Consider the following 25,201-nt stretch of genomic DNA (forward strand, 5'->3'; position numbering starts at 1 on the left):
CCTGTCAAGGCAAAGAGTTTACAGTTCTTTATCTCGAAAGCATGTGCTGGGTAAGGCCTGGCCAATTCCCTAGGTGCCTTTCGGGTGACTTTTATTGTCTAAGCATAAAGCTTGGCTTCTTCCCAATGTTCTAATCTCTTTAACAACCACACCCTTTTTGTTTGCAACTTGCAAATTGTTCTTTTCTGGCCAGGCTGCACAGTGCTTTTGGATCCCTTTACTTTGCCTTTCATGGCTGATTATGGATATAAATATGGCTGAAAGCAGCTACCAACAGCCATTTCAGTCTGAATGCTACAGGATCTTGAAATTTTTTCTACCAAGATTCAGGACACAGACAAAGGTGTAGACAAAATTCTTTGCAAGAAAGTAACATAAAATCTCTAACTCTAGACAGAGACCATTCCTCTGAAATTGCTCAGTGGCTCTTGTCTTCCTTTCTGTCAGTGCTCTGCTCTTCTGGACATCCATTTGAACGCCCATGAAGCTCTGCACACACATTCCAGAGCTTCTCTAGCTCTCTACATTACTGCCAATCTTCATGCACATCAGCTCCAAAGGCCCGTTAGTCAAATGGCCAGGTTCAGTCAAGCTGTAACCCCACTCCTCGTAGCCAGTTTCTATATTAGTTACTCTTCTCAGTGAGGCAACAAAATGCCCAACAAAAACAATCTAGGGAAGGGTTTATTTGGTTCATGGCTTCCCAGATTTTAACCCACAGTTGCTCGGCTCCAGGACAAGACATAATGGTCAGGAGTGTGTTGTGGAGGAGCCTCATGATCTTCAGGACAGGAGGAAGTAGGAGAAAGATGGGGAGAAGAGATGGAGGGGAGAGATGCGTGGGGAAGCAGAGGAAGGGGAGGAAAGAGGGGAAAGGAAGGTTTTAAGTGCTACAATGTTATTTTCTCAGGGTTTGGATTTTGCAAGGCTATTCTAGTCTCTCTTGAATTACAGCACTCTGGGCTCAGGAGGTAGAGGACTGGATCCCAAGCGCTTAGACAAAAATGACAGCAATGACGACACGATGATGATGACAACGATGATGTCAGCAGCAGCCAGGCATGGATGCACATGCCTGCCACCTTGGCACGGGGACAGAGCCGAGCAACCACTGGTTTGTCACTGTGCTGCACTGTGTAGAATTCCAGACACGTAAGTCATAGACGCTGAAAAAGTCCACATGTTGCGTGTATTAGTAGTTTTTTCTTATGTGCTGAGGACTAGGGGTACAGTTCAGTGGTGGAGTACTGGCCTGGCTCTGGATTTGATCCCTAGCCTGCAATGCCTCCCAGCTCCTCCTCCAACAAATCCTATTTACTGTTTAGTTATTCCTATTGCAGGATATGCTATTTGTCTGCTTCTCCATTAGACTGACTGGCAGACACTGGTTTTGTTTCTCTTCAGGTTCTGGCGATCCTCAATAAAGCATCTATGACTATCAGTGTACAGACATGTGCGTAGACTGTCGTTATTACTCTAGACCTTAGATGCTGCGGGAAGAATGGTGGGTGACATGGCAGAGTCCTGGCCCTCAGCTACACAACACAGAGGTGATATGGGAACTTTAAGAGACAGGGCCTGGTGGGAGGTCCTGGGGTCAATGGGGCACAGTCATCAGAAGGAATTAAAGGAACTCTGGTGGGTCCGAGAGCTCAGTGGAGATGAGCTGTGTTAAGACCTGACCCGGGAACTGCTCTTTGACATGTGGTCTCTTCTCTCACATGTGCTCCTCCCACTACAACGTCAATCATAAGGTCCTTGCTAGAGGCAAGCCAAGTCTGGTACTTGCCTTGGAGTCCTAGAGCTGGCAGCCGTATGTCTGATCTTTTTAAAGGCTTTCAGCCAGGTATGGTGGTTCATGGCTGTGCACCCAGCATTTGGGAGGTGAAGGAAGGAGAAGCACACAGTGAGTACACGAGATCACACATCACACGAAACAAACAAACCACTAAATAAATAGATAGTGTAAAGCTAGTCGGCCTCGGGTATCTTGTGATAACAAAATGTGTGTGTGTTTAAACACACACATAGGTTTGGCCTTTCAGCTTCTGCTTCATCACACCATTGCATCCAGATGACGAGTCACCACAGAGCAGAAGCTGAAGGGTCAGTGACCCCCGAGTCCATGCACCCCAGTACTGGAGGGTCAACCATCCATCAGGTGCCACTGTGGAGTTCAGCGAACTGCATCAGGACTTCACACTGAGTCTACAGTGAACAGGAGAGCCATGGTTTCTACCCTGGTGCTCACATTCTAGAAGGAAAAAAGAGCACTAAACAGCAAGGTTCTGAGGTAATGACTTGTTTTTTAAAAAGGTAGTAAGTCACCTGAACCTGGACTAGCTGGGACCAAAAGCTTCTCTGAGATATCTGGTGAGAGAAAACTAACAAAACTATAATCCCTTCCGACTCAGCTCAGTGCCGAGAAATGGTCTGGGCTCTGACACATTCCCTCGACTGCCTATTTTTATTAACTGACTTATTTACTTACTTAGCTGAAGCTGCTCCTAATTGCTGCAGGAAAGTTCACTTTAGGCTTTGAAGTGGAAGACAGGATGTAGAAGCAATAACAGCCCTATCACTGAGCAGAGCACCCTCACCAGAAAGACACTCTAAACAGAGAAGCCAATGGACACCTTAGAGAGCACAGGAGAGCAGGGCAGAGCCGTGATGAGGACTGCAGCTACAGCAACAGCTGAGCTGTCTGGGAGGGGAGACTGTCCCTGCCTCTGTATGGAGGTATAGCTAAGACCCAGGTTTCACTTAGCTCGGCCTTCTTGACTAGACTTCCTACAAAGTAACTGGAGACAGTGACCAAGCAGGTACCTACCTGGGCAACATCACTGAACATTCGTTTCCACTGCACTTTTAGCAAGTAACCAACCAACGAGTAAACAGCTAGAGCTTGGAATTGTTTACTAATAGAGAGAGATTCCTCTTGTTCCCTGGCTTGTCTGGGGAACACTTTACAATCTACAAAAGCGGGAAATGGTGTCTTAGGGTTCCTACTGCTGGATGAACAGCACGGTCGAGGCAAGTTGGAGAGGAGACCATTTGTTTCACTTTACAGCCTGTACTCCTCCACCATCCATGGAAGCAAGGAAAGGAACCTGGAGGCAGGAACTGATACAGGAGGAGGAAAGCCAGAGCGGAGTGCTGTTTACTGGCTTGATCTTCATGGCTTGCTCAGCCTGCACACAGGACCAAGAGCTTCTAAAATGATCTGGGCCCTTCCACAGTCATCACTGATCATAAAAACACACCAAAAGTTAGCACACAGGCCAATCTGGTGGAGCAGCCTCTCAATTGAGACTCCTTCTTCCAAAATGACTCTAGCTTGTATCAAGGTGACATAAAAGTGGCCAGCCCACATGATATAGCAAATATCACTAATATTCTAGGCATAATGATTTAAGCCTCTTCCTATGACTGAAGGTAAACCCAAAAGATGAAAAAGAAGAGCAGGCTCTGCCAGATACTCCACTGTTTCTCCCTGGCTGAACACCTGACCAGAGTGTCACATGTTAACTTATGTCACAATGCCTTATCAAATGAGACTATAATTAAAAGCAACACAAAATAGGGATATTTTAGCTTTTAATTTTTGGTAGTATATTTCTTCCCCTTTAAATCTTTAAGGACATCAAAAGAAATTTATATAATAAACATATATGCAAGAATTATGGCTGTACTGGATAGGCTGTCTGTCCGTCCTTCCTTGATTCATTCTCTCTCTCTCTCTCTCTCTCTCTCTCTCTCTCTCTCTCTCTCTCTCCTCTCTCTGTGTATGTGTGTGTGTGTCTCTCTCTTTCTTCCCTTCCTTCCTCTCCATCCCTTCTCTCTTTCTTCTCACTGAGTGGCTCTGGGTGTCCCTAATTTGCTATGTAGATCAAGTTGGTTTCAAACAGAGAGATCCTTCTGCCTTTACCTCCCTGCTTTTTCCCATACTAGAATTAAAGGTGGGCATGGCTGGCTTAAGTTTCATTTCTTAAGAACCCCAAATTCAACATATCCTGTCCCCCAAAGGCAGTGTGACCATGGGATGAATCTCAGCACTGTCCCCATGTGCCAGCAAGAGGCAGGAGTCTGAGTTCTCCACAGGGCTCTGCCAGACACAGGCCTTTGCTGTTGCCAGCATCTCTCTCACACATCCTCCCTGACAGGCCTCAGCAGCTCCCACTGCTGCACGACAGGCTTCGACCCTGGCACTTTCCCCCAGGGAGACCTTGCCTAACCTCCATGCTTAACCCCTGAACTCAGCCTAATCCATCAGCTGCCCCAAAGGAGCAGTGACAGAGACAGGCAGCCAGTCTGTCCGCATTAGAGCTCAGCGTGCAGGCCATCAGAGGGTGCCTTCCAAATGCTTGCCTGCGCTGTCACTTCTGGCCTTATTCATGCTTTTACTACTGTGAGTCAGTTGGTCAGGGCGGAGGAATATGATACTTGGAAACTTCATTAGATTGTTCAATGCTATAGACAGACTTCAGAAAATATCTTCTGGGACTCTCTTTGGAGTTCCCAAGACTGGGGAACCCAGGACTTAAAAGGCAGCTTCACGGTCCATTCTAGGCACATGGTGGACGTTCGGCAACCACAGCTGTGGAAAAGGAAACGGTCAACTTTCCAGTGCTGTAGAGAGCCTCACCTCATAACCGAACTGCAGCTCGTCAGAGGTCAGCATGATGATATCGTCATCGATGGCCAGCACGGCCTCTGTCTCTATCTCATCGTAAGGGAAGAAACGATTACTTAGCTTGTTTTCTGCAGTTCTCACAACCTTCAGGGGAACACGGATTTTAGGCCACAGAGATTCTGGAAGAAAAATAAAAAGAGGTCTTTACCACTCATCTAGTTGTATGAGGAGTCAGAGCATCTTGCCCTATCACAGCTAGAAGAGGAAGCTTCCACCAGGGACTCTTGCAGTCATGGGTACCAATTGTACAAGGGTAAGTTCTCACCAATGCACCATCCTCCACAAACCTTTATGGCACTGACAATTCTCAACTGTTTCCAGCTTCCAACATGAACACAAGGACAGAAAGTCCAGGTGGCCACAGTCTCAGGGCCCTGGCTTTCCTACCTGAACTTCTCTTCCCTTGGTGGATACTCTGCAAAATGCTTTTCCACCAGTGAACCCAGCTCAACGCTGGCCTGAAGGTTTACTAGGAAACTCAGCTCCTGCCTGAGGATGCCTGCCATCCCTGTACAAGCACAGCCAGCCAGTGGTGGGTGGAACTTACCCAATGGCACCCACCACACATCCCTGACTAAATGTTGCTTTCCTAACACTTCACCTTTGTTCCCTGACTCACCAGGTTTGGTTTCTCAGCATGAGCAAGTGTCAGATTTCTAAGTCTGATTATGTGGGATTTTTTAGTATAGTGAAAAAATGAACACTTGGCTCTCCTTGTTCCGGCCCCACTTTGCTGTGTAATGGCTGGAGGGACTCCACCACAGACTCACTATTTTTAATGCTGCATTTAGCAAAGCACAAAGCCTGCGCTTTGTTGCTCAGCATGGTACCAGTGTCTACAGACGCCAGGTTCTTCACACAGCACTTGTTAAGTGAGACCAGGAAAGTCTGTGCTCCCACCAATGTGCCATGCCACTGGAGGGAGTGGGAAGATCTAGTCTCAGCCACTCCTAAGGCACCAAACTGAAGATACAAGACAGAAGGAGAGCCAAAGGGAAAAGTTGGTCTGACCAGAGGCTGAGTATCTAACCTCTGCAGAATGCAACAGAATAGAGCAATAAGAACATGTAACACATTGCTGGGATCTCAGGGGTCTCAGAGGATGCCTGTGTTATAAAGAGGTCCTATAGTTAAGAAGGCACTTCCAATTTTAAATACATTTGTATCACAGAGTATAAAGTAGCCAACTCCAAAATAGGCTGGGAGTTTACAAAAGGACTGAACCTCCCCCCCCCCCCAAATGACCCTCTAGACTACTGTCTTTTAAACGATGACAATAGTTTATTTTATTTTTATTTCTGGCACATTATCAATAAGGATACAGGGGTAAATGTATAGGCATATAAATGGGAGTTCTGCCTTTTCTATAAGGCTTTTTAAAAAGCCCCTTGGTTTTCTTCTGTTTTTAGTGTGTGTGTGTATGTGCATGTGTACACAGCATGCCGAGTGCATACGACTCAAGAACAAACTGGTTGTGCAGTGTGTGCTCACATGCTTCTCCCCGCTGAGCCATCTTGCCATCCCTCTGTGAGATATTTAAGGGAACCCTCTTCTCAGAAGTCAGCATGGTGGAGACTTTATTGCTCAGGAGGAATAATCTAGATCCCTCAGAGATGTGGCATCATCCAATATATCCGATGACCTCCTATGTGTCGGAACTACTGTCAAAGCAGTGCCTACACAACTCTAAGAGGTGAAGCAGTTTGTCCTGTAGTATTAAGTAAGAAACAAAGGCTAGTATTTAGGTCTATTGAGAAACAATGACCAAATATGACCCTTGCTATAATCCTCTGCAGTGTGAGAATTCTGTTTCTCTAAACCTGGGATACATTTCTGAAGGTTCAAAACTATTCTGACTCTTATTGAATCCGATTCCCTACTTAAGACAAATAAAATCCCTGTCATAGCTACCAAATCTCAGATCCTTATAAAACCTGAATAAACACCTACAACAAAGACGGCTATGGAGCCTCAGCTACCGCACCAAAGGCTCTTAACCGTCAGAATTGACTCATTCTTAAAACTATCAAGACTCTTCATGGAGTTTAATTCACATGGACCTACATAAGTATGAATATATTTATACAGGCACAGACTTACAAACACGCTATGCCCAATGTTCTAAATAAAACAGGAAACTAAAACACGCACACATGCCATCCGCTGGCAGAGCGGAGATGTCATGCTGGCTCACTGTGAGAAAGGAGACACGGGCAAGGATGACTCAACATCACGGAGCCTGTTCCCACACTCTCACCTCCTCAGTGACCCCATGGAGGCCCAGCGTGCTTGACTCACACACGACTGGGTCTCCTGCCTCAGCCTGGCTAACTGTGCCCACCTGTAGGTAGGGAGAACCCTGCCATAGAGCAGAAAGCACCTCACAGACTGATGAAACTGAAGACATGGAACTCTGGCCTGTCAATTCCACAAGGCAACAAACAGCTCTGTTTTCCCTGAACAGGAAAGCGGCTCGCTGCTACGGTTAAGTGAAAACACGCCTCTGCGCTGCATGGAATCTGGACTTTCACTTGGGGAGTATGTACAGCTTGTTCACCCCACAGGCATTTCCACATTCTTTACCTACACATACCCAGAGTCACAGAAGACGATGTCCACAAAGAGCTAACTCGCCCCTGTAAAGTCTTTGATGGGGAGTTTTAGAGAGTGATGAAAGCCGAGGAGGACGATATGGAGCACAGATGGAGGCCCGGAGTGAGCCATGGCTCCCTGACACACACAGCTCCTTCCCCTGCTCCACGTGGAACCTGGGCACCAGTGCAGCTTTAGCCAAAGGATTCTCTGCTTAAACGGTGTTTGGGCCAGCACCACCCCAGGTCAAGCTGAAGAGAATCCTGCCTTCTCTTCACCTGTTCTGGAGAGGGCAGTTCTAGCCTAAGGCTTTGGTTCTCCATAGACAACCTGTGTACGATTTTAATCCTAGAAAGACCATTTACAAAGCATTAGGACAGGGAGATGAGGCACATGGGAGAGAAAACACTGCTTCTTAAGCAGTCACTTTCCTGCCTTCTCTCCACCTCTGACTTGGATCTAGTTCTTCTACATAAACCCAGACTTCAGATCCAATGACCCAAGCTCACGGTGACTCTGCCACATGCAACTTTGTGATCTGGGAGAATTACAAATCTGAACTTCATTTTCTTATTTTTGTAAGATGATGACAAGAGCAGCTTCCTCATGGGAAACTGGAGAAGCCACGAGCGACCACTTAGCAAGTCCTCGTCCCAGGACTTGAGTGGATCTGGTGACAGTCCCCCTCTAGGACATGAGTGGATCTGGTGACAGTCCCCCTCCTAAGATATGAGTGGATCTGGTCACAGTCCCCCTCCTAGGACATGAGTGGATCTGGTGACAGGTCCCTGTCCTAGGACATGAGTGGATCTGGTCACAGTCCCCCTCCTAGGACATGAGTGGATCTGGTCACAGTCCCCCTCCTAGGACATGAGTGGATCTGGTCACAGTCCCCCTCCTAGGACATGAGTGGATCTGGTGACAGGTCCCTGTCCTAGGACATGAGTGGATCTGGTAACGGGTCCCTGTCCTAGCACACGAGTGAATTGAGTAACAAGACTAAAGAGCACGTGACACCATCATCTGCACAAAAGAGTTCTTGAGAAACCCTGTGGGCTCTGGTTCTCTGTGGAAAATTGGAAGGTCAGACAGATGAATGTGGGGATGCTCCTAAGGCAGCAGGACACAGCATCGGAGTGAAACATTCCCAGGTCTACTCCATGGCTGAGCCTGCACAGGGGCTCCTTTCCTTAGTCCCTTAACATCTAAATGGAACAGCACACCCTTGTGTGTGCAGTGGCTTATCTCATGACTATAGTGGGCAGAACAGAAATGTCATCTATTCGCATGACGTTAACAGGAGGAACATGATTTATTTATAGGGAACCCCCCCAAACTTATGAAAAACAAAAGTGGACCCAGGCACCCTATTAAGTCCATAGAATGAGCTCTACTCCAGCACAAAGAAGAGAGAGAACCCTAGAGTCATGAGTTCAGTAAGTATACTGAGGGTTTTGCCTACACTAAGTATCACAATAGGAAGCAAAGGTGTGCAGCGTTAGGTTTGGCTGAAGTGAACCCTGAACTGGCCACTGCAGGAAGGCTCTGTAGTATCATGGTTCCCTAAGACCAGATGTCCCCAGTCCTAGAGCTGAGGTCAACTAAAGGAGTCACTGTCCCTCTTCCCTGCTGCTCCTTCTGAGCTAGCTAGGCATCCTGACATGCACAGCTAGATCCCGTAAGAACTGTAATAGTAACATTATAAAGTGGGGGCATCTCCTGATGTTAATTCAAAACTGAATGATTAAGATTAACGGTTGAATTTCTGAGAAGAATCATGTTGGGGTTTTGATGTAAATTGCATTGAATCTGTAGATTGATTTTGGTTGTGTGGTGGGTCTTCATGGGTTCCGACGTTTGAACTCTTGGTCCCCAGTTGGTAGAACTGTTTGTGAAGGATTGCTAAGTGTAGCCTTGTTGAAGGAGGTGTGTCAGCTGGGGATGGGCTGTGAGAAAGCCCCCAGCATTCTGGTTTCTTGACATGCAGGCACTCAGCCACTGCTCTAATGTGGTGCCTGCTGCCATGTTTCCTGCCAGTATGGCCATGGGTTCTAACTCTCTGAATCTATAAGCCCTAAGTTAAATGCTTTCTTTTGTAAGTTGCCATGGTCATGGTGTCTCTTCACCACAATACAAAAATAGCTCAAATAGGGTGCCGTTTTCACAATATTAATCCTATTAATCTACGAGTGTGGGAGATATTTCCATCTTCTGGTGTCTTCTTCAAATTCTTTCTTAAGTATCTTACAGTTTTTATTTTACATGCTTTCTGCTTGCTTGGTTTGTTATCCCAGATATTTCTGGGCTGGTGTCTATCTAGAAGCCTCACCCCTACTGAGTACAGTGTTCATGGTACTGGAAGGGGCCCTGCATCCTAGGAGAAAGATCATCATCCTTATCATCCAGCCACGAACCCTACTACTCACAGCAGCAATCTGCCTGCACAATACACGGCACTGCAGTGGCACCAATGTTACGGGAGCAACCAACCACCGTCCAGTTGGATTTAAGGCCCGCCCATGAGACAGATCTATGCCTGACACTGCTGAGGTGGCTAAGAACCCCTGAGGTAGGTAAGCCACAGGCTAGGGAGAAAGCCACATACTACCATTCTGCTAAAGGAACATAGCAATAAGATGACTCCAAATGGCATACTACTATACAGATAGGTCAGTGCCTCGCCTGACCCTCACCAGAGGCTTCCTATAGTAGATGGTAACTAAAGCAAAGGCCAACAACTGGACAGTGTGCAGAAAGTGAAAGGCTTTTGCACACCCAGTCCTCAGTGGGATGACCTCATCAGAGCCCTCCTCTCAAGGCTCCAAGTTCTGTGTGGAAGAGGAGGCAGGAACACTATAGGAGCCAGAGGGGACATGGGACTGCAGGGAAAGTGCCTCCCAGGTATAACAGAGACTATGACAGCTCACACAGGGCCTGTACAGGTTCAAGCTAGACAAGATCCCAGCGCTGAATGGTCATGGGCTCCTGTTCCTAGCCAAGAAGCTATCACAATTGATACCCACTGGCAAAGGAAAACCATTTTCTCCAGTGGAATCCCACCAGTATATCACTATACCCAAGCCAGGCCCCATCCCAGGAGTCACTGGCCAATACAATATGAACTCAATGGTATTTTGTAGACCTTATGTCCCATTTTGTAAACCTTATGTCCCATGTTTTATTTTGTTTAGGCATTTTTGTCTTATTAGCCTTTTACTTTTTTAATCTTGACCTCTGCTTTTGTTGGTGTGTGTGTTTCTTATGGTGTTGCTGCTGTGTTTATTTATTTTTATTTTAAAGAAAGAGATAAAGAAAAAGAACATAAATTTGGATGGGAATGAAGGGGATGGTATGGGAGGAGTTACGGAAGAAGAAAACATGATCAAAACACATTGTATAAAAATATTTCTCTCAAAGAACAAGCCCCCTAGAGGGTGGATTACACCTGGTCAAAGTGAGCGCCTCTATCTCCCGCAGGCCCCAAGCTGAAGAGCTGGGCAAGAGGAAGGTGGTGGTGGCCTGCCTCCTTAAAATGATGTGATGAAAACTCCTTGGATTCCTACTGCCCAGCTGACATATTTACTCACATGTTAAACCCATCAATTTAGACTTAACTGTGATCCAAAGTTGAAAGTATTGGGTTAAGTTGGGGGGTGTGTGGAGAAATGGGGAAGAAGTAGATTGCTGCCTTCGCTAATCCACCCTGCAGCAGACATGGTAACCACAATATTTATCTTAGCAAATGCAGAGAAAGTAAAAAAAAAAAAAAAAAAAAAAAAACCACCACTTTCACCTCTAATACTCAAAGCCTCATGCTTGTCTGTTTCATCTTTTTTTAATATGTAGATGAAAAATCTGATGCCTACACTGAAATAAAGTCCACAGCTGACAGACATCCCCACTTACAACTGAACAAACACCTCAACTGTTGGACGAGGGCAGTTTCCCTGAACAAGCAGCCAGCCCAGTTGATGCATACCACAGCCTCGGCCTCATCAGGCATTTTCCTCCTTAGAGCCAAAGTATTCAGAAAGCTAAACTAAACTCATGGTCATAATATTAACCACTATATTTTAGTGAGGTCTACCAAAACTTAACAGGGCTACCCTGCTCCAAATGCAGGGTTTTGCTCTGCCTTTCATCCCTCAGTGAGAGGCTGGAAATAAACAGTCTCTCCTTTCATACCTGCTCCAGAGAAGTGACACAGACCCACGCTCCTCCAAGTAGCTACTAGGAGAAGCCCTTTGGCAGGCTTTATGTTCTATTTTGTTTTGTGACAGATGACAACCATGTGTGCTTATGGAACATGGAGTACTAGCTCAGTACATATCTGGCCAGTGGAAATATCCAATCAGTCACCAGCTTCTCTATCACCAGCCAGCAGAGCCTGTACTTGGCCTTGTGTGTAGGACTGACCATCAGCTGGGTGGCTATCCTCTAAGATGGTCGCCGTGGAGACAGAAGCAAACCCACGTGAACGAGTGCAGAGTAAAGAGTGTCCGTCTTCTGTGTAAAGGAGCCAGTTAGCAGTGCAGGACTTGGACCTCCAGTTCACTTCTTTTGGAAGGGGAACAATTAACTCATGAAGCCAGGAGTGCAAGAGAAACTCTCTCCAATTCCTACCCTTCATGGATCACTTAAAATTTGGTTTCCTTCCATAAGCATCTGTCTTAGGGTTTTATTGCTGTGAACAGACACCATGACCAAGACAAGTCATAAATAACAACTTAATTGAGGCTGGCTCACAGGTTCAGAGGTGCAGTCCATTATCATCAAGACAAGAGCATGGCAACATCCAGGCAGGCATGGTGCAGGAGGAGATGAGGGTTCTATATCTTCATCCAAAGAAAGCCAGGAACAGACTAAGGCATCTTCAGGAACATCCTCAGGCAGCTAGGAGGAGTATCTCCAAGCCCACCCCCAGAGTGACACACTCCCTCCAACAAGGCCACACCTTCTAATAGTGCCATGCCTTGGACCAAGCATATGCAAACCATCAATCACATTCCACTCCCTAGTCTCCATAGGCTTGTTCAAACACTCCAAATTCTGCCATCTCCGTGCCCGATGTCAAAGCAGTCTTCAGATTTTCAACTCCTTTTTCATCTTTGTTGAGGGCAACAAATGTCTTTCTCCTGGGATGGTTCCACTCCCTGGTAGCAGCTTTCCTTGGGAGGTATCCTACTGCTCTGGCATCTTAAACATCTTTGGGTCTCCAAGGCAGCTTCAATATTACAGTTTCTCATTTCAATGTCTGGGATCCACACATGATCTTCTGGGCTCTTCCAAGGGCTGGCTTCACTTCTCCAGCTCTGCCCTCTGTAGCACTTCAAGCTCAGGTTGATCCAGTACACCTTTGATGTTGTTCTTGGTGATCATCCCATGGTACTGGCATCTCTAATATACTGGGGTCTTCCGTTGCAATGAGGTGTCACCAATAACCTCTCATAGGCTCCCTTCATGGTGCCAAGCCTTATATCCTTTGCATGACCCCTTCAATCCTGGATTGTCAACTACAACTGAGGCTGCACCTTCAACAATGGCCTTCCGTGGCTTCTCACAGCCCCAAGCCTCAGTTGTTCTTCATGACACCTCCATGCCTTCAAAACCAGTACCACCTGGGTAATTCTTACACATTACCAAGTACAGCTGCAGCATGAGGTACAACCTTGGCTATCTCTGGAACAGTTTTTTGTCCTCTCAGAAAACACTTCCCAGAAGATTTCACCTCAGTGATGCTGGTCTCTTCTTAATTACCACTAATTTCTTAGCTCCAGCTAGACATCATCAATTGTCCCAGTGGTCTCCTTCTCTTAAATATAAGGCCAGAGCCACATGACCGAAGCTGCCAAGTTCTGTTGCTTGCAGGAGGTGGAACATGCCCCCTTGTTCTATTACATTAACACTAGATTCCTCTTTTTTAACTCCTTCACTACCTAAACTTGGCTGTCCTGAATCTTTCTCTGTAGACTGACCTTGAATTTAGAGATCTGTATGTCAATCTGGGATTAAAGGTGTGTACCACCACACCTGAATTTCTTTGACTCATGGGATTAAATAAGTTGCCTGGAGCTGATTTAGCTGGGTAGGATCTTGCCCCAAGGTCCTTACTTCCTAAATACGATTTAAAATTCTTGAAAACAGGATTTAGCTCCATTTCACTTCTTGGTGTCCCTTTAATACTCAAACCATATATTTTGTATCTTTCCTTTCTCAACTTGCTCCTTTTCATTAAAATGCTCTTCATAAGGGTGAGCTTTAGTAACCACACAACAGAATTTACACCAGGCTGTTTTGAGACTTCCTTTTTCAAAGTAATTAATCTAAATCTCTTCATCTTAAACTCAAGCAGACTCTTTGGACAAAGCAGCCATGTTCTTCACCAAAATACTACAAAAACAGTCTCTTGGCCACATACTGAAATTCTCCACTGAAACTGCTTGATCCAAATCAACACATTTCAAATTATTCTAAGTTACAAAATCTTCCATAGTCTTACTAGAATAGCCAATTAATCCTAATTTAAAGCTTTCCACAGCTTTCCAAATCCAAAGTCCCAAAATCCATATTCTTCCAAACAAAAGCATGGTTTGGCCTATCACAACAATACCCTATTCCTGGTACCAACTTCTGTCTTAGTTAGGGTTTTATTGCTGTGAACAGACACCATGACCGAGACAAGTCTTATAAATGACAACATTTAATTGGGGCTGGCTTACAGGTTCAGAGGTTCAGTCCATTATCATAAAGGTGAGAACATGGCAGTATCCAGGCAGGCATGGTTCAGGAGGAGCTGAGAGTTCTACATCTTTATCCAAAGGAAGCCAGGAACAGACTAAGCATCCTCAGGCAGCTAGGAGGAGTGTCTCCAAGCCCATCCTCAGAGTGACACACTCTCTCTAACAAGGCCACACCTTCTAATAGTGCCACGCCCTCGACCAAGCATATGCAAACCATCAATCACAGCATCCTTATCCCTCCATCTTAGATTATGTCAATATCTTCTTTTTCTCTCCCCTTTCCTTCTCCATCATCACCATTACCACCATCATCACTACCACTGTTACCACCATTACTACTACAACCACCATTATCATCATCACCACTATCAACACCATCATCACCATCACTACCACCATCACCACCACCATTATCTTCTTCATCATCACTGAGGATGGATTTTAGGTGTATTCCATTATATCTAGCTTTCCTTTCTTATTAAGAATCAGGCAATCAAACAAATTCTGAAAACTGGATATTCACATTATAATAACTAGGAAAAAAACTGGCACAAATATCTACCAAATAAAAGCAGCTATGCTTGGGGGCATAACATAGGGCTTTTATTTAAAAGAGTTAGTTACTAGGCCTGGGAGATTGCTCAGCACGTAAAGGGCCCCTTTGAACCACATAACCATCTAAGTTTGAGCCCAGAAACTCTGTGAAGAGGGCGTGTGAGGTAGTGGGAAGGTCAGTGGAGGGGCTGCCACAGAGCCTATAAGCACCTGAGCTTGATCTTCCAGACCCACATGGTATAAGGACACAGTCTTAAAATCTTACCAGTTGTGCTCTGACCTACACACACACACACACACACACACACACACACACACACACAAATAAATGATGAAGTTGTGCTCAAACCTCTACAACCATGCCGCAACACACATACATATACCATACATATACCTGCGTATGTATACTTCATCCTAACACATACAATAAAAAAAAAGTTAAAAAATTAAAAAGCTATTTTACTCAAATGATGGCTCCTCAAATCTAAAAGAGAGCATGCGACTCTTTCAGAGAATAAACATGTCATGAAGTACTTTTTGAAAGCATGTGTTGGTGCTGGAAGACACTAAAGAATTCTCCAGCAAATTCTGAGTTGCCTCCCAGAGAGAGAGAAATGATGTTCCTCACAGCTTGGACTCTAACCCTGCAGTGTGGCTTCCAGGGTTGGCCGTCCTGACCTCAGTGAAGCAGTTAGGGGACTAGCCATCAAAAGCACAGATACTACTGTCATGCAGTAACCTAGGCCTTATCGGCGACAGCAGTGCCCTACAAACCTCAAACTCTTTCCTTGCTCTAACCCATCAGAAGCTTCCTGGCTTTAATGGGCTCTAAGTGGCAGGCACTTTGAAGTCCCCGGGATTAGAGTCAGTAGTAGACAGGCTGAATGAGAAGCTAAATGCAGGTGTCCCGAATTAAAAACAATCCAATTAATCAAACAGGCCTCACTCTAGTTACTGCAGATGACAGGGGTAGCCAAGGCAGGGACAAGTGCTGGAGCGTCCAGCCAGCTCCTGTAAGAACCCGTTTTAGAGCTGACCTAATCAGAACAGGGGCTATGGTTTTTGTTTCCTTGAAGGAGGCTCAATATCAGAAGAGAGATAAGAGAGCAGAAAACGAATGCCCTGTAAACTGAGTTTTCATGTAAACAAATCAGCTGGGAGGGCAGAGGGAAGCTGAGACCTGTTTTCCCAAGGCGACAGCCTTTGATCCCCTTGACCCTTAAACTCTCAAACACTGTGGCTCCAACGAAGCCAGGGCTCAGAGTTCACTGGGCCACCCTAGAACTCTCCTGGTGAGGTGACTCTGAACAGCAGGGTCACACTGCCTTAGACTGGCAGTGTTGTTGGCAGAGGATAGAAGCATGGGTCCACCCAAGTCAGTGCAACTTAGGGGTTCCGGAAAGCCCCAAAGGCCCCCTTCTGACACCACATCTCTTTCTTCTTACCTTCTGGAGGGTTTTTATTCTGATTATTCCAGACCACCAGCAGCTTGGACAGACTGGGCACTTTGGACACCTCGGTGATGACCCGGAAGAGGCTCTCCACACGGTCGTAGGTGAGGACAATGGCTGTGAAGCCTTGTGACTGTGGTGGGATCAGCGGGAGAAAGAGCGGATTGCTCACACTAGCCCACTTCTGCAAAAGGACCAGAGGGCAAGGGTCAGAGAAGAAGCTGGAGCAGGCTGGCTTTGCCCAACACCACCAAGAGCTCAGCCATTCTTACAAGTGTCCCCTCCTCACGGTCTGACACGACTGAGAAGGGCACAGAAAGACCTGAGCTGAGAAGATGTTTCCACATGGCGCATTTAAAACACATCTACCTCCATTTCCTTCCCAAACCACCAAGACAGCAGCTGATGACTAGAAAAGAATGGGACCCATGGTAGCAGGAGACAGAAGAGCCGAAAGGCTGGGGGAAGGGCTGGAGAAGTCCACAGGCAGGAGAGGGCATGTCCTCTTGACCCTGCTAGGAGAGGAGCCAGAGCTTAGGTATCAAACTCTGCTTAAAAAGATGTATTAGGATGTCAGACTCCAGCTCACAACCCTCCTTTCTCCCACTCAACCAGACAGGAACATAGGCATAGGAGGCAAACTCAGGATAAAACCTGGATGTTGAGTGAGGTGCCCGGTGGCTGCCTTCCCTACTCCAGTCCCAGCCGGGGGGGCTGTCTTCCCTACTCCAGTCCCAGCCGGGGGGGGGGGGCTGTCTTCCCTACTCCAGTCCCAGCCCGGGGGGGGGGCTGTCTTCCGGGTCCACAAAGACCTACTGATCAGCTTTTAGCACTCCCCCTTTAATCATGGACAGATTCTAGAATCACAGACAGTTTAAGAGCGTCTTTAGCAGAAATGGCACAAACCAAAGGAACAGACAAAGCTCAGAGCAGACAGACAATGGACACACAGAGCCAAGTTAAAACAACAAATGATATCCCCAGGGAAAAAAGGGTCTTCAGCTATCAAAAGTTATTTTTATTTTAAAATATCTGTTAAAGATTGGAAAGAACTCTTGGTTGTTAAAAGCCATGAGGGGTGTGTGTGTGTGTGTGTGTGTGTGTGTGTGTGTGTGTGTGTGTGTGTGTGTGTGTGTTTTAAGGATAAGGTTTCTAAGCTAAGAGATAGTAAAATATCTCAAGCCAGTGGAGGGAAAAGACAGAAAAAATAAAAAGGACAGAAACCAGGGCAGTCAGTCCAGCATCCGTTTAACAGGGAGTTTCAGGAACAACCAGCAGCAGCCGCCGCAACCACAGCCACCAAAACCAGAATCAGAACAAAGGAATCTGTCACAGAATGACGTGTGCTCTCAGTAGCCATGAGAGAACAAAAGTGTCATACTGCAAGGACACTCTATGCAAAGGCGAATCTGGGTGTGAGCAGGAATTTGCTGAACAAGTCTCAAAATCTCCCCATAAATTACAAATTTGTTCAAAATAAAGTTCTGGAAGTAAGAGAAAAAAGTAGTATGATAGTTTCCTACCATTAGAATGTTATGTGGTTTAAATGTGACAGTGTGCGTGAAAACTCTTCTGTGCTAATGACAGATAGGAAACTATTACTAATCATCTTACACATTGTAAGAACTCCCTACAATTAGAAGCCATGCTCTCTACAACCCACTCATTTCAAGAATGCAGCAGGGCCTTGGGAGATGGCTAGGCAGGTAAGAATGCTTGCTCAGCAAGCATAAAGACATTCTTAGAATCTGTGTAAAAACGCCGGGTGTGGTCACACCGCATGGATCACCCCATCACCAGGTGCTGTGGGAACCCAAGACTGACGGCCTCCTAGGGCTTGCTGGCTGCCTAGGACAGCTCTACAGGACAGTCCAGGCTCAGTGAGACAGACAGCTTGTCTCAAGGCAGTAAGACAGGGTAGAGATAAAAACTCAGACTTGGCATTCTTCTCTGGTTTCTGAATGTAAAATAGGCACGTGTACCTCATCCTCCCCTCCCAACTACATGTGAAGACACATATACACACACAGAACATGATGGTTCTAGCATATTACATTATTTTTTAAAACTATGATAAAATATATGTATCGTTTTCCACCTAAATGACTTGTAAATATACAGTTGGTATCATTAACCAGACCCACAACTGTATGTTAGTGAGTTAACAGCCTAGAACTGCAGTTTTCACAAGAAGGAGAATGTGCAAAGCCCCAGCTGTCATTCTGGCTGCCCTGTGTTTCCCTATAACCCTTTAGTCTCTGGATTCCCTATCAATCTCGTCTATGCCACTGATAGACACCCATCACCACACATGTGACAACAGCTGTCTGCCAGATGTGACAGTGTGGGCCAGGAAATGTACACAAACACATGGACTACACATGGGCTGGGGACTCCAGAGTCCTAATGGGATTCCGGCAGCCCTAATATGACCAGGATATTAAAGCCTATCTGGCCAGAGATGGCCATCACTAGAATTCACAGTGGGAGAGCCATGACATCACACTGGCCCTGAGCTGCAGTCTGAGGACAGAGGCTGGAGTGTCCATACTCTAGAATCTTGCTACCTTCCTAGGAACCCTTTGTGCTTCCTGCTTCAAGCCTCATTCTTCACCTTGTCATGACTTCTGTGGAACTGCTAGGTCAGCAGATAGCCTTATTCTTAGGTCACAGGCACTCTTCCCGAACTTCTTAGGTACTCTCTGCCATTACCATCCCAACCGACATGCCTCGAAATTACGAGCCTTACAGTTCACTTGAAAAACACCATTTGAAATGAAGAATGTTTAAGATCACCTAATATGTGCAACAAGGTAAGGCCCAGTGAGCAGCCCTTTAGTGCCATGTAAAGGGTCTCACATCCATTAGCTCATTTGCAACTCAACCCCCAAGACAGGGTTGTTCTCATCACAGGTGATGGAAGTTTAGGGCTGGAGATCCCAAACTATTCTAGGAGATCTAACCCAAAAAACAGCCCAGCTGACTCCAGGCCCTCCCACATTTCTACACACACGCACACACACACACACACACACACACACACACAGAGTGGGTGGGACTTCAGGAAGAAGAAGGGAAAGGGTTGCCATGGTTCGATAGATCCTAAACAACAGTCCTAGAAATTCTTGATCTGTATTATCAATTCTGGGCCAATAAGCAAGAGTCTACCCTTAAGAACTGTAACTGTAGAAAGTGCACACAAACAACTCTGAGACAAGGTGGGCACATAAATTTGCAAAGGTAAATATCCCAGCGACGCAGAAGGAAAAATGATTAAAACAACAAAACAAGGTCTGTGCTGTGGAAGAAGGGGAGAGATTGCCAACGTACTTGGACGCCTGCACAGTGTAGACACGCAAAGCCAGCCTCAGAGAATGGGCGCCCTGGAATTAACCAGAGGCACCCTGAGGGCACTGGGCTCTAATTTCAAGGTGCTGCCAGGAGAAGGAGCTGTCTCTGGTCAGATGACAGATTTCTGCCCTAATGCCTTTAGGAAGTGGGTGGTCAGGGCAGGGAAGAAGAAAAGGAACAGTTTTCTGAAAAGAACTGTCATTTCCCACACTACCAGACTGCACCCCAAACAGGGCTGGAGCCCAGGGGAAGGCAGCACGTGGGGGGCAGATGGAAAGGCACTCACCAGCCTGAAATCTGGCCAGCCATTTCCTGGAACTCCAGAGACTGAGATGAGCAAAGGAGGCACATGCGAGCTACAGATCCACCAGTCAGACACACTGCCAGAGTGAGTCAGCGCAACTGGAGCAAGTCAGCGAGTCCACTTTCTCCTTCTGAGTAGCTGTGTAACTTGGGCAAAGTACTTCATGCCTCAGATCCTGTGCTTCCGTTCCTCTCTCAGATCCTGTCCCTCTGTCCCTCTCTCAGATCCTGTCCCTCTGTCCCTCTCTCAGATCCTGTGCCTCTGTCCCTCTCTCAGATCCTGTCCCTCTGTCCCTCTCTCAGATCCTGTGCCTCTGCTTCCAGGTGGTGCTTCTTGGCACAGAATCAGGAATGTACAGCCCTGGTCATCCACAACACGGGGGAGGGGAGCCATTGACTGATTTTGTGCAGTGGTTTTTCACATGTCTCGGAAGTGGGGCTGTCTAAGCCATCTAGGGTGTCAGCACACTGACTATGTGAAATTCCACCTCCTCTCCAGCTTCCCCAGTGTCCTGGTTTACCTGAATTCTACCTCTGCTAGTCATCCAAATAGACGTTTTCTATTTCCACGATTTATTTTTTTCCTTCTGAGCCTCTTTAAACCACACCTCACACCTGCTCTGTGAGGGCAGGGGACAGAACATCCAGTGCCTGCAACAGTGCCTTGTACCATTTAAAAGGCTGGAGAACAGAGGACTTCTAGCTGACAACCCAGGCCCAACTACAACTGTCCTCTATGTAGAGACAGGAAGCATGAGTTTTGAAATAGTTTCCAACTTGGTTAATTTATCTTACAAGTACTTCCCAAAAGTTTCACCATGTTCAGAACCATAGGATTTTATTGCAGGATTTAACTGACAGAGTGGCCTTACCACTGATTAGCTTTATGACATGAAGGCATATTTCCATCAGCAGCCATTCCCTCACCTCTAAGAAAGGGACCATGACAGTACCTATTTCCCCATGGAATGACATTAAACTTACGTGAGACTGTATATGCAAACACTTAGGATCGAACACACAGCTATTAGCTTTACCCTGTTTCCTCCACTGCGTGCTTTGTCTGCTGTAGTACATTGGCAACACAGAAACCACTGGTACACATTCCTGCTGCCTACATTTCCTAATCACGTCCTCCAAGCTTCAACCAGTGTTCAGGATGCAAAGATGAACACATTCCTCACTCACAACAGTGAGGTGACTGGATGGGGAAGTCAACAGGGCAGAATAATAAATTACAGTTCCAAACAGCAGGCAGTACAACAGGGTGCCAAACAGAACCCCACAGCAGCAAGCAGAGATCCCACAACACCCCCTACACTGGGGAAGCAAGCTGCAGAAGGGACAGGCAAGGGTGGGCTGCCAACAGAGCAGCTTGTGCAGAGTTCAGGGAGACAGAATAAAGCCAGCGAAGGAGTGAGCAGCACCATCCTATGGGCCTTTTTACTTCCAGGACTGCCTTGCTAGTTCTGCTGAAGCTCTCTCCTGAGTAGTGCTCTACTGATGAGTGAGTATGTCTACCTTTAAAGTTCACAGGTAGGAAGCCTTGGTGAGCCGTGGGCTTCCGCACCAAGCACCACCCCCTCCTTGAACATATAATCCCATTTGGCTGCAGAGCTCAGCAGCAGGGTAGAGCAAAGGCAGCTTTTAATTGGGGCACATGCCTTCACAGAAGTTCTGTGCCACTGGAATAAGGTCAACAAACCAAGTCCAGAGAATATACCACTGGAGAGGAACATTAAAAAAAAAAAAGCATTTAGTCATCTCTGAAATACCTTTTCAGGACTGACCCCTGCTGGCTGATCACAGAGAGTGTCTACAGTCTGGGACCTCTTGACCCCACTTTCTGCAGGAAATCAGACAAGTTTAAACCTCCATAATTTACTCAAGGCTCTGGCTTCTGCCAGGAAAAAGCAAACAATACTGTCAATTAACTCTAGTGCCTGATTAAGTCTCCACTATGGCAAGATGCATCCAACAGTGGGGACAGAAAAGAAGGCAAAGCCATCATGAGTTAGGATGGTAGGATTTCCAAACCTGTCACGTCACAGGAATCTGCTCCCTCGGAGGCATTAGGGGATGGGTGAAAATGATCGTTAGTTTAATAACGAACTGGCCTTGGCCACAATGCCCAGCTCTTTCCTCTCACCCATCCTCCCACCCTGCTTGCCTCACCCCTACAATAGATACTTGCTGTGGAAATCCCATGAAGGAACCTTTCACTGTTAAACTGCAGCCACACAAAAAGTTCATAATAACCATGGCAACCATCCAGTCTCAATGTCAGCCATAGGGAAGTGCTAGCCTTCATTTCAGTGGAAGGCTTGTAGGTTCCTTTCTAGGAGACTCATGTTTCAGGATGCCTTACAAGAGCGGCCTGGGAAGATCATCCTTAAAGTCAAGGGTAATCAAATGGTTTCTCCTTCAAAAGACTCAAACTAGGGCTGCCCATGGAGGAAGGTATTCCTGTACCTCTGTAGCCCTGTCCTGCAGTTCTCAGAATCAGGGGTTATGGTAGCCTGAAGCTATCCTGGCCATGGTTATTGCATAGAAACAAAATGGCCTTTGCCAACCGTTCTGAAAAGGTCCTGCTGGGTTGACTTAGGGACTGTAAGAATCAGGAGGGAAAGGCTGCTTTTCATAACTAATTACAGGACTCATCAACCTGAGCAGTCCCAATACCAGCACAGAAGCAGCCAAGGACAACTGGAAATCTAAGTCCCTTTGCTCGCCATGTCAAAGACGCTTTACGTCCCTCTGTATAACTTTATGCAGAAACAAGAGACTAGGACAGACATTAAGTCAGCCTATATTTGATGTAAACAGAGGCACTTTCCTGAGCAAAAACGAGATGTCAGAGAAGAGGGAGAGAGGACTGGCTATTGCACAGAAGCCTGGAGCCCCTGTAATGAGCAGCCTTACCTATTCCTACCTTGATAGAAAGGGCAGTCTTGTTGTTTTGAAGTTATCAACCCTCACTTCAATGTGGTTTCAATTATGAATTACCAGACTCGAGGGGGTGGGGGTAGAAAGCTTTGATTTATTCTTTTTTGCTCCAATTATGCATGATGTGTTTCCACAGAAGACTTTGAAAAGTATTTCATCATGCCTCTTATCCTGCAATGGTCAAAGGGCAACACCGACCGGAGTTAACCCTTTCCTTCCTTGCCCAGGTTCAAAAAGACTGTGGGTGGATGTGGGCCATGGGCTCTGAAGCAAAGGAAGCCATGAGAGGGTTAAGAGTTCACATCACGTTACTCACTCACACAAGGGTGGTGTCCCCTGTCCAAAATGGTGAGATGATATTTATGTTAATGGTTACTGGGAGATATGAAAGGGGCAATCAGTAATGTGGCCCATGCTGCCTTAACCATTAAACCTCTACAGGCCCGACTACCCACAGCTTTCTTCCAGAGTGTGCTGACGGGCCCATGTGTCTCCAGGCAAGATTTCTTAGTTCACAGAGGAAAGAATTGAAGGCAAATCTGGAGCCAACCTCCTGCCTCCCAAATAATAACTGGTCGCTCAGAAAGACAAGGAGGCCAGAGTGCACTGGTGACACATGAACCGGAAACGGGGAGGCAGAGGTCACAGGCCAGGAGACTAAGACAACTGTCAACTACGGGGACAGCATGCTGCCAGCCCGCCCACCTCCATGCACTTCTCCATGAGCTTCTTTCTGATGTGCAAAGGGGTGTTTCTGATCACGTATGCCTCCATTGCCATGTCTGAAGGTTCCGGGAGCCACAGTGGTGAGGGTGAAATTCAAACATTTCTCTGTCCTCCAGATAACTGGATCTTCTCTGGAGATCCAGCTCACTGTGGCCTCCTACCTCATATTTATCTGTACTAATTTGCCTGTGGTTTGTTGGTCTCCTGGGTCTGAGGCCTGGCACCATGGCCTTCGAACTCTTCAAACTCTCAGCCACCTTCCTTTCCAAAAAAGCCTCTCTTTTCCTCTTCCTCTTCTCTCCTCCTACAGCTTCAGATGGGTGTGTTGGCTGCTTACCTCTGTTCTCCACATCACTTCAGCTTCTGAGCTTAGGGGCATGCTCTCTCCAGTTCCCTCCAAAGCGCATCTGGACTAGCCTCGCAGTGTGAACCTGATCCACAGCCTGCATGGGGTGGGATGGCTTGTGAACACAGGTATCAGCACTAAGCCAATCTAGGCAGGTCCCATCTTCATGTCACACAGACACAGCTCTCCATGTCTTAGTCACAGGTGACAAATTCTGTTCCTCATTCCCCATAATGATCATGTTGAATCTTCAGATCACCAGAGATGATGGATTTCCACAGTAAACATTTGCTGTGTGCCCATCCTCCCAGGGCAGCAAGGGACAGTGTGTTTCAGGGCTCAGCTTCCTTTCCCGGCAGCTCAGCAACCACTTACTAACCCACATACTTCTCCAGTAGTTTATCACAAAGTTGGGAGAACTCTTTCTACATTCACACGGTCAAGTCAGTCATGCACTACCATGTTCCTTGTTAACGTTTGCTGAAAATAATTCTCTATGAAAACTTGGCAGTAATTATCTAACAGTTGAAATGAGGGAAACAGAATTTCTACACAGGATGGGTAAGGTGTCCATCATGATGGATGGCGGAGATGACGGTGGTGCTGCAACCATACCCAGAGCTTCCTGCACTCTAGGCAGGGGGTCTGCCACTGAACTACACCTTAGCCCCGAGAAAGTCCTGAATGTCTCACTCCCTTCACCAGTCAAAAGCAAGACAGCAGAGTGAGGCTGTTGGTGAAAATATACACACAGAAATATTGAAGACAGCCACCTGAGTAGAAGGAATGCCCCGCTGTAAACAGAGTCCCATCCCATTGTAAATTCCTGTTTCCATACGATAAAGCACTATATAGCCTGACCTCTAACTGTGGCTCTTGCACACAAAGATTCAACAAAGTGTGGATTGAAAACACTAGAGAGAAATGCTAATTCTGTAAGGAAGGAACGTGCCAAGACTTTCCTTTTTTGCTCTTATTCCCTGATCAATAAAGTAAAACTGATGTTCACAAAGCGTTTACAGAGACTCAGGCATTAGGAGTAATCTGGAGATTATCGGTCTGTCAGAGAACAAGCACAGATTCTGTGCACTCTCACCACTGCACACGGGGACCTAACCATCCGTGGGGTTTTATGTCCACAGGAATCCTGGGACCGATCCCACACAGATGCTGGGGGCCAGCTGCAGCAGTGGCCATGACAGTAACAACTATTACAGTGCTGTGCCACTTACTAACGCCTTCCTTGTAAGTTATGCCTCCAGCGTTTCATAATATACTGCTTATGAATTACCCTACACTATTCCCACTTTACAGATCAAGAAAATAAATTTTAAAGCGGTAAGAAACCTACACAGGGTCAAACTAGTGAATGTTTTTAAACTTGGGTTTGATTCCAAAATGCCCTTTTCTTTGAAGGTCCAGACACCAATAAGTAATCAGGAATTAACTGTGACAATTAAACTGAGGAATGAATGACTCCTCTGTAGCCATTAGCACC

General features: G+C 46.4%; 1 protein-coding gene across 3 annotated transcripts in view; it reads right to left on the minus strand.

Annotated features, from left to right (window-relative positions):
* EXT2 (exostosin glycosyltransferase 2) overlaps positions 1-25,201 on the minus strand; it is a 129,529-nt gene that overhangs the window by 26,082 nt on the left and 78,246 nt on the right. For all 3 annotated transcript variants that reach the window (XR_013975384.1, XM_080931181.1, XM_080931180.1), the window contains exons 9-10: positions 16,026-16,215; positions 4,646-4,812 (exon numbers count right to left, since the gene is read on the minus strand). Coding sequence is in view for 2 of the 3 variants with exons in the window: in XM_080931181.1 (XP_080787307.1) it covers positions 4,646-4,812; positions 16,026-16,215 (357 nt within the window). In the remaining variant the exon portion in view is untranslated. The remainder of the gene's footprint in view (positions 1-4,645; positions 4,813-16,025; positions 16,216-25,201) is intronic.

Source organism: Micromys minutus, assembly GCF_963924665.1.
Source record: "Micromys minutus genome assembly, chromosome: 17".
Classification (NCBI taxonomy): Eukaryota; Metazoa; Chordata; class Mammalia; order Rodentia; family Muridae; genus Micromys; species Micromys minutus.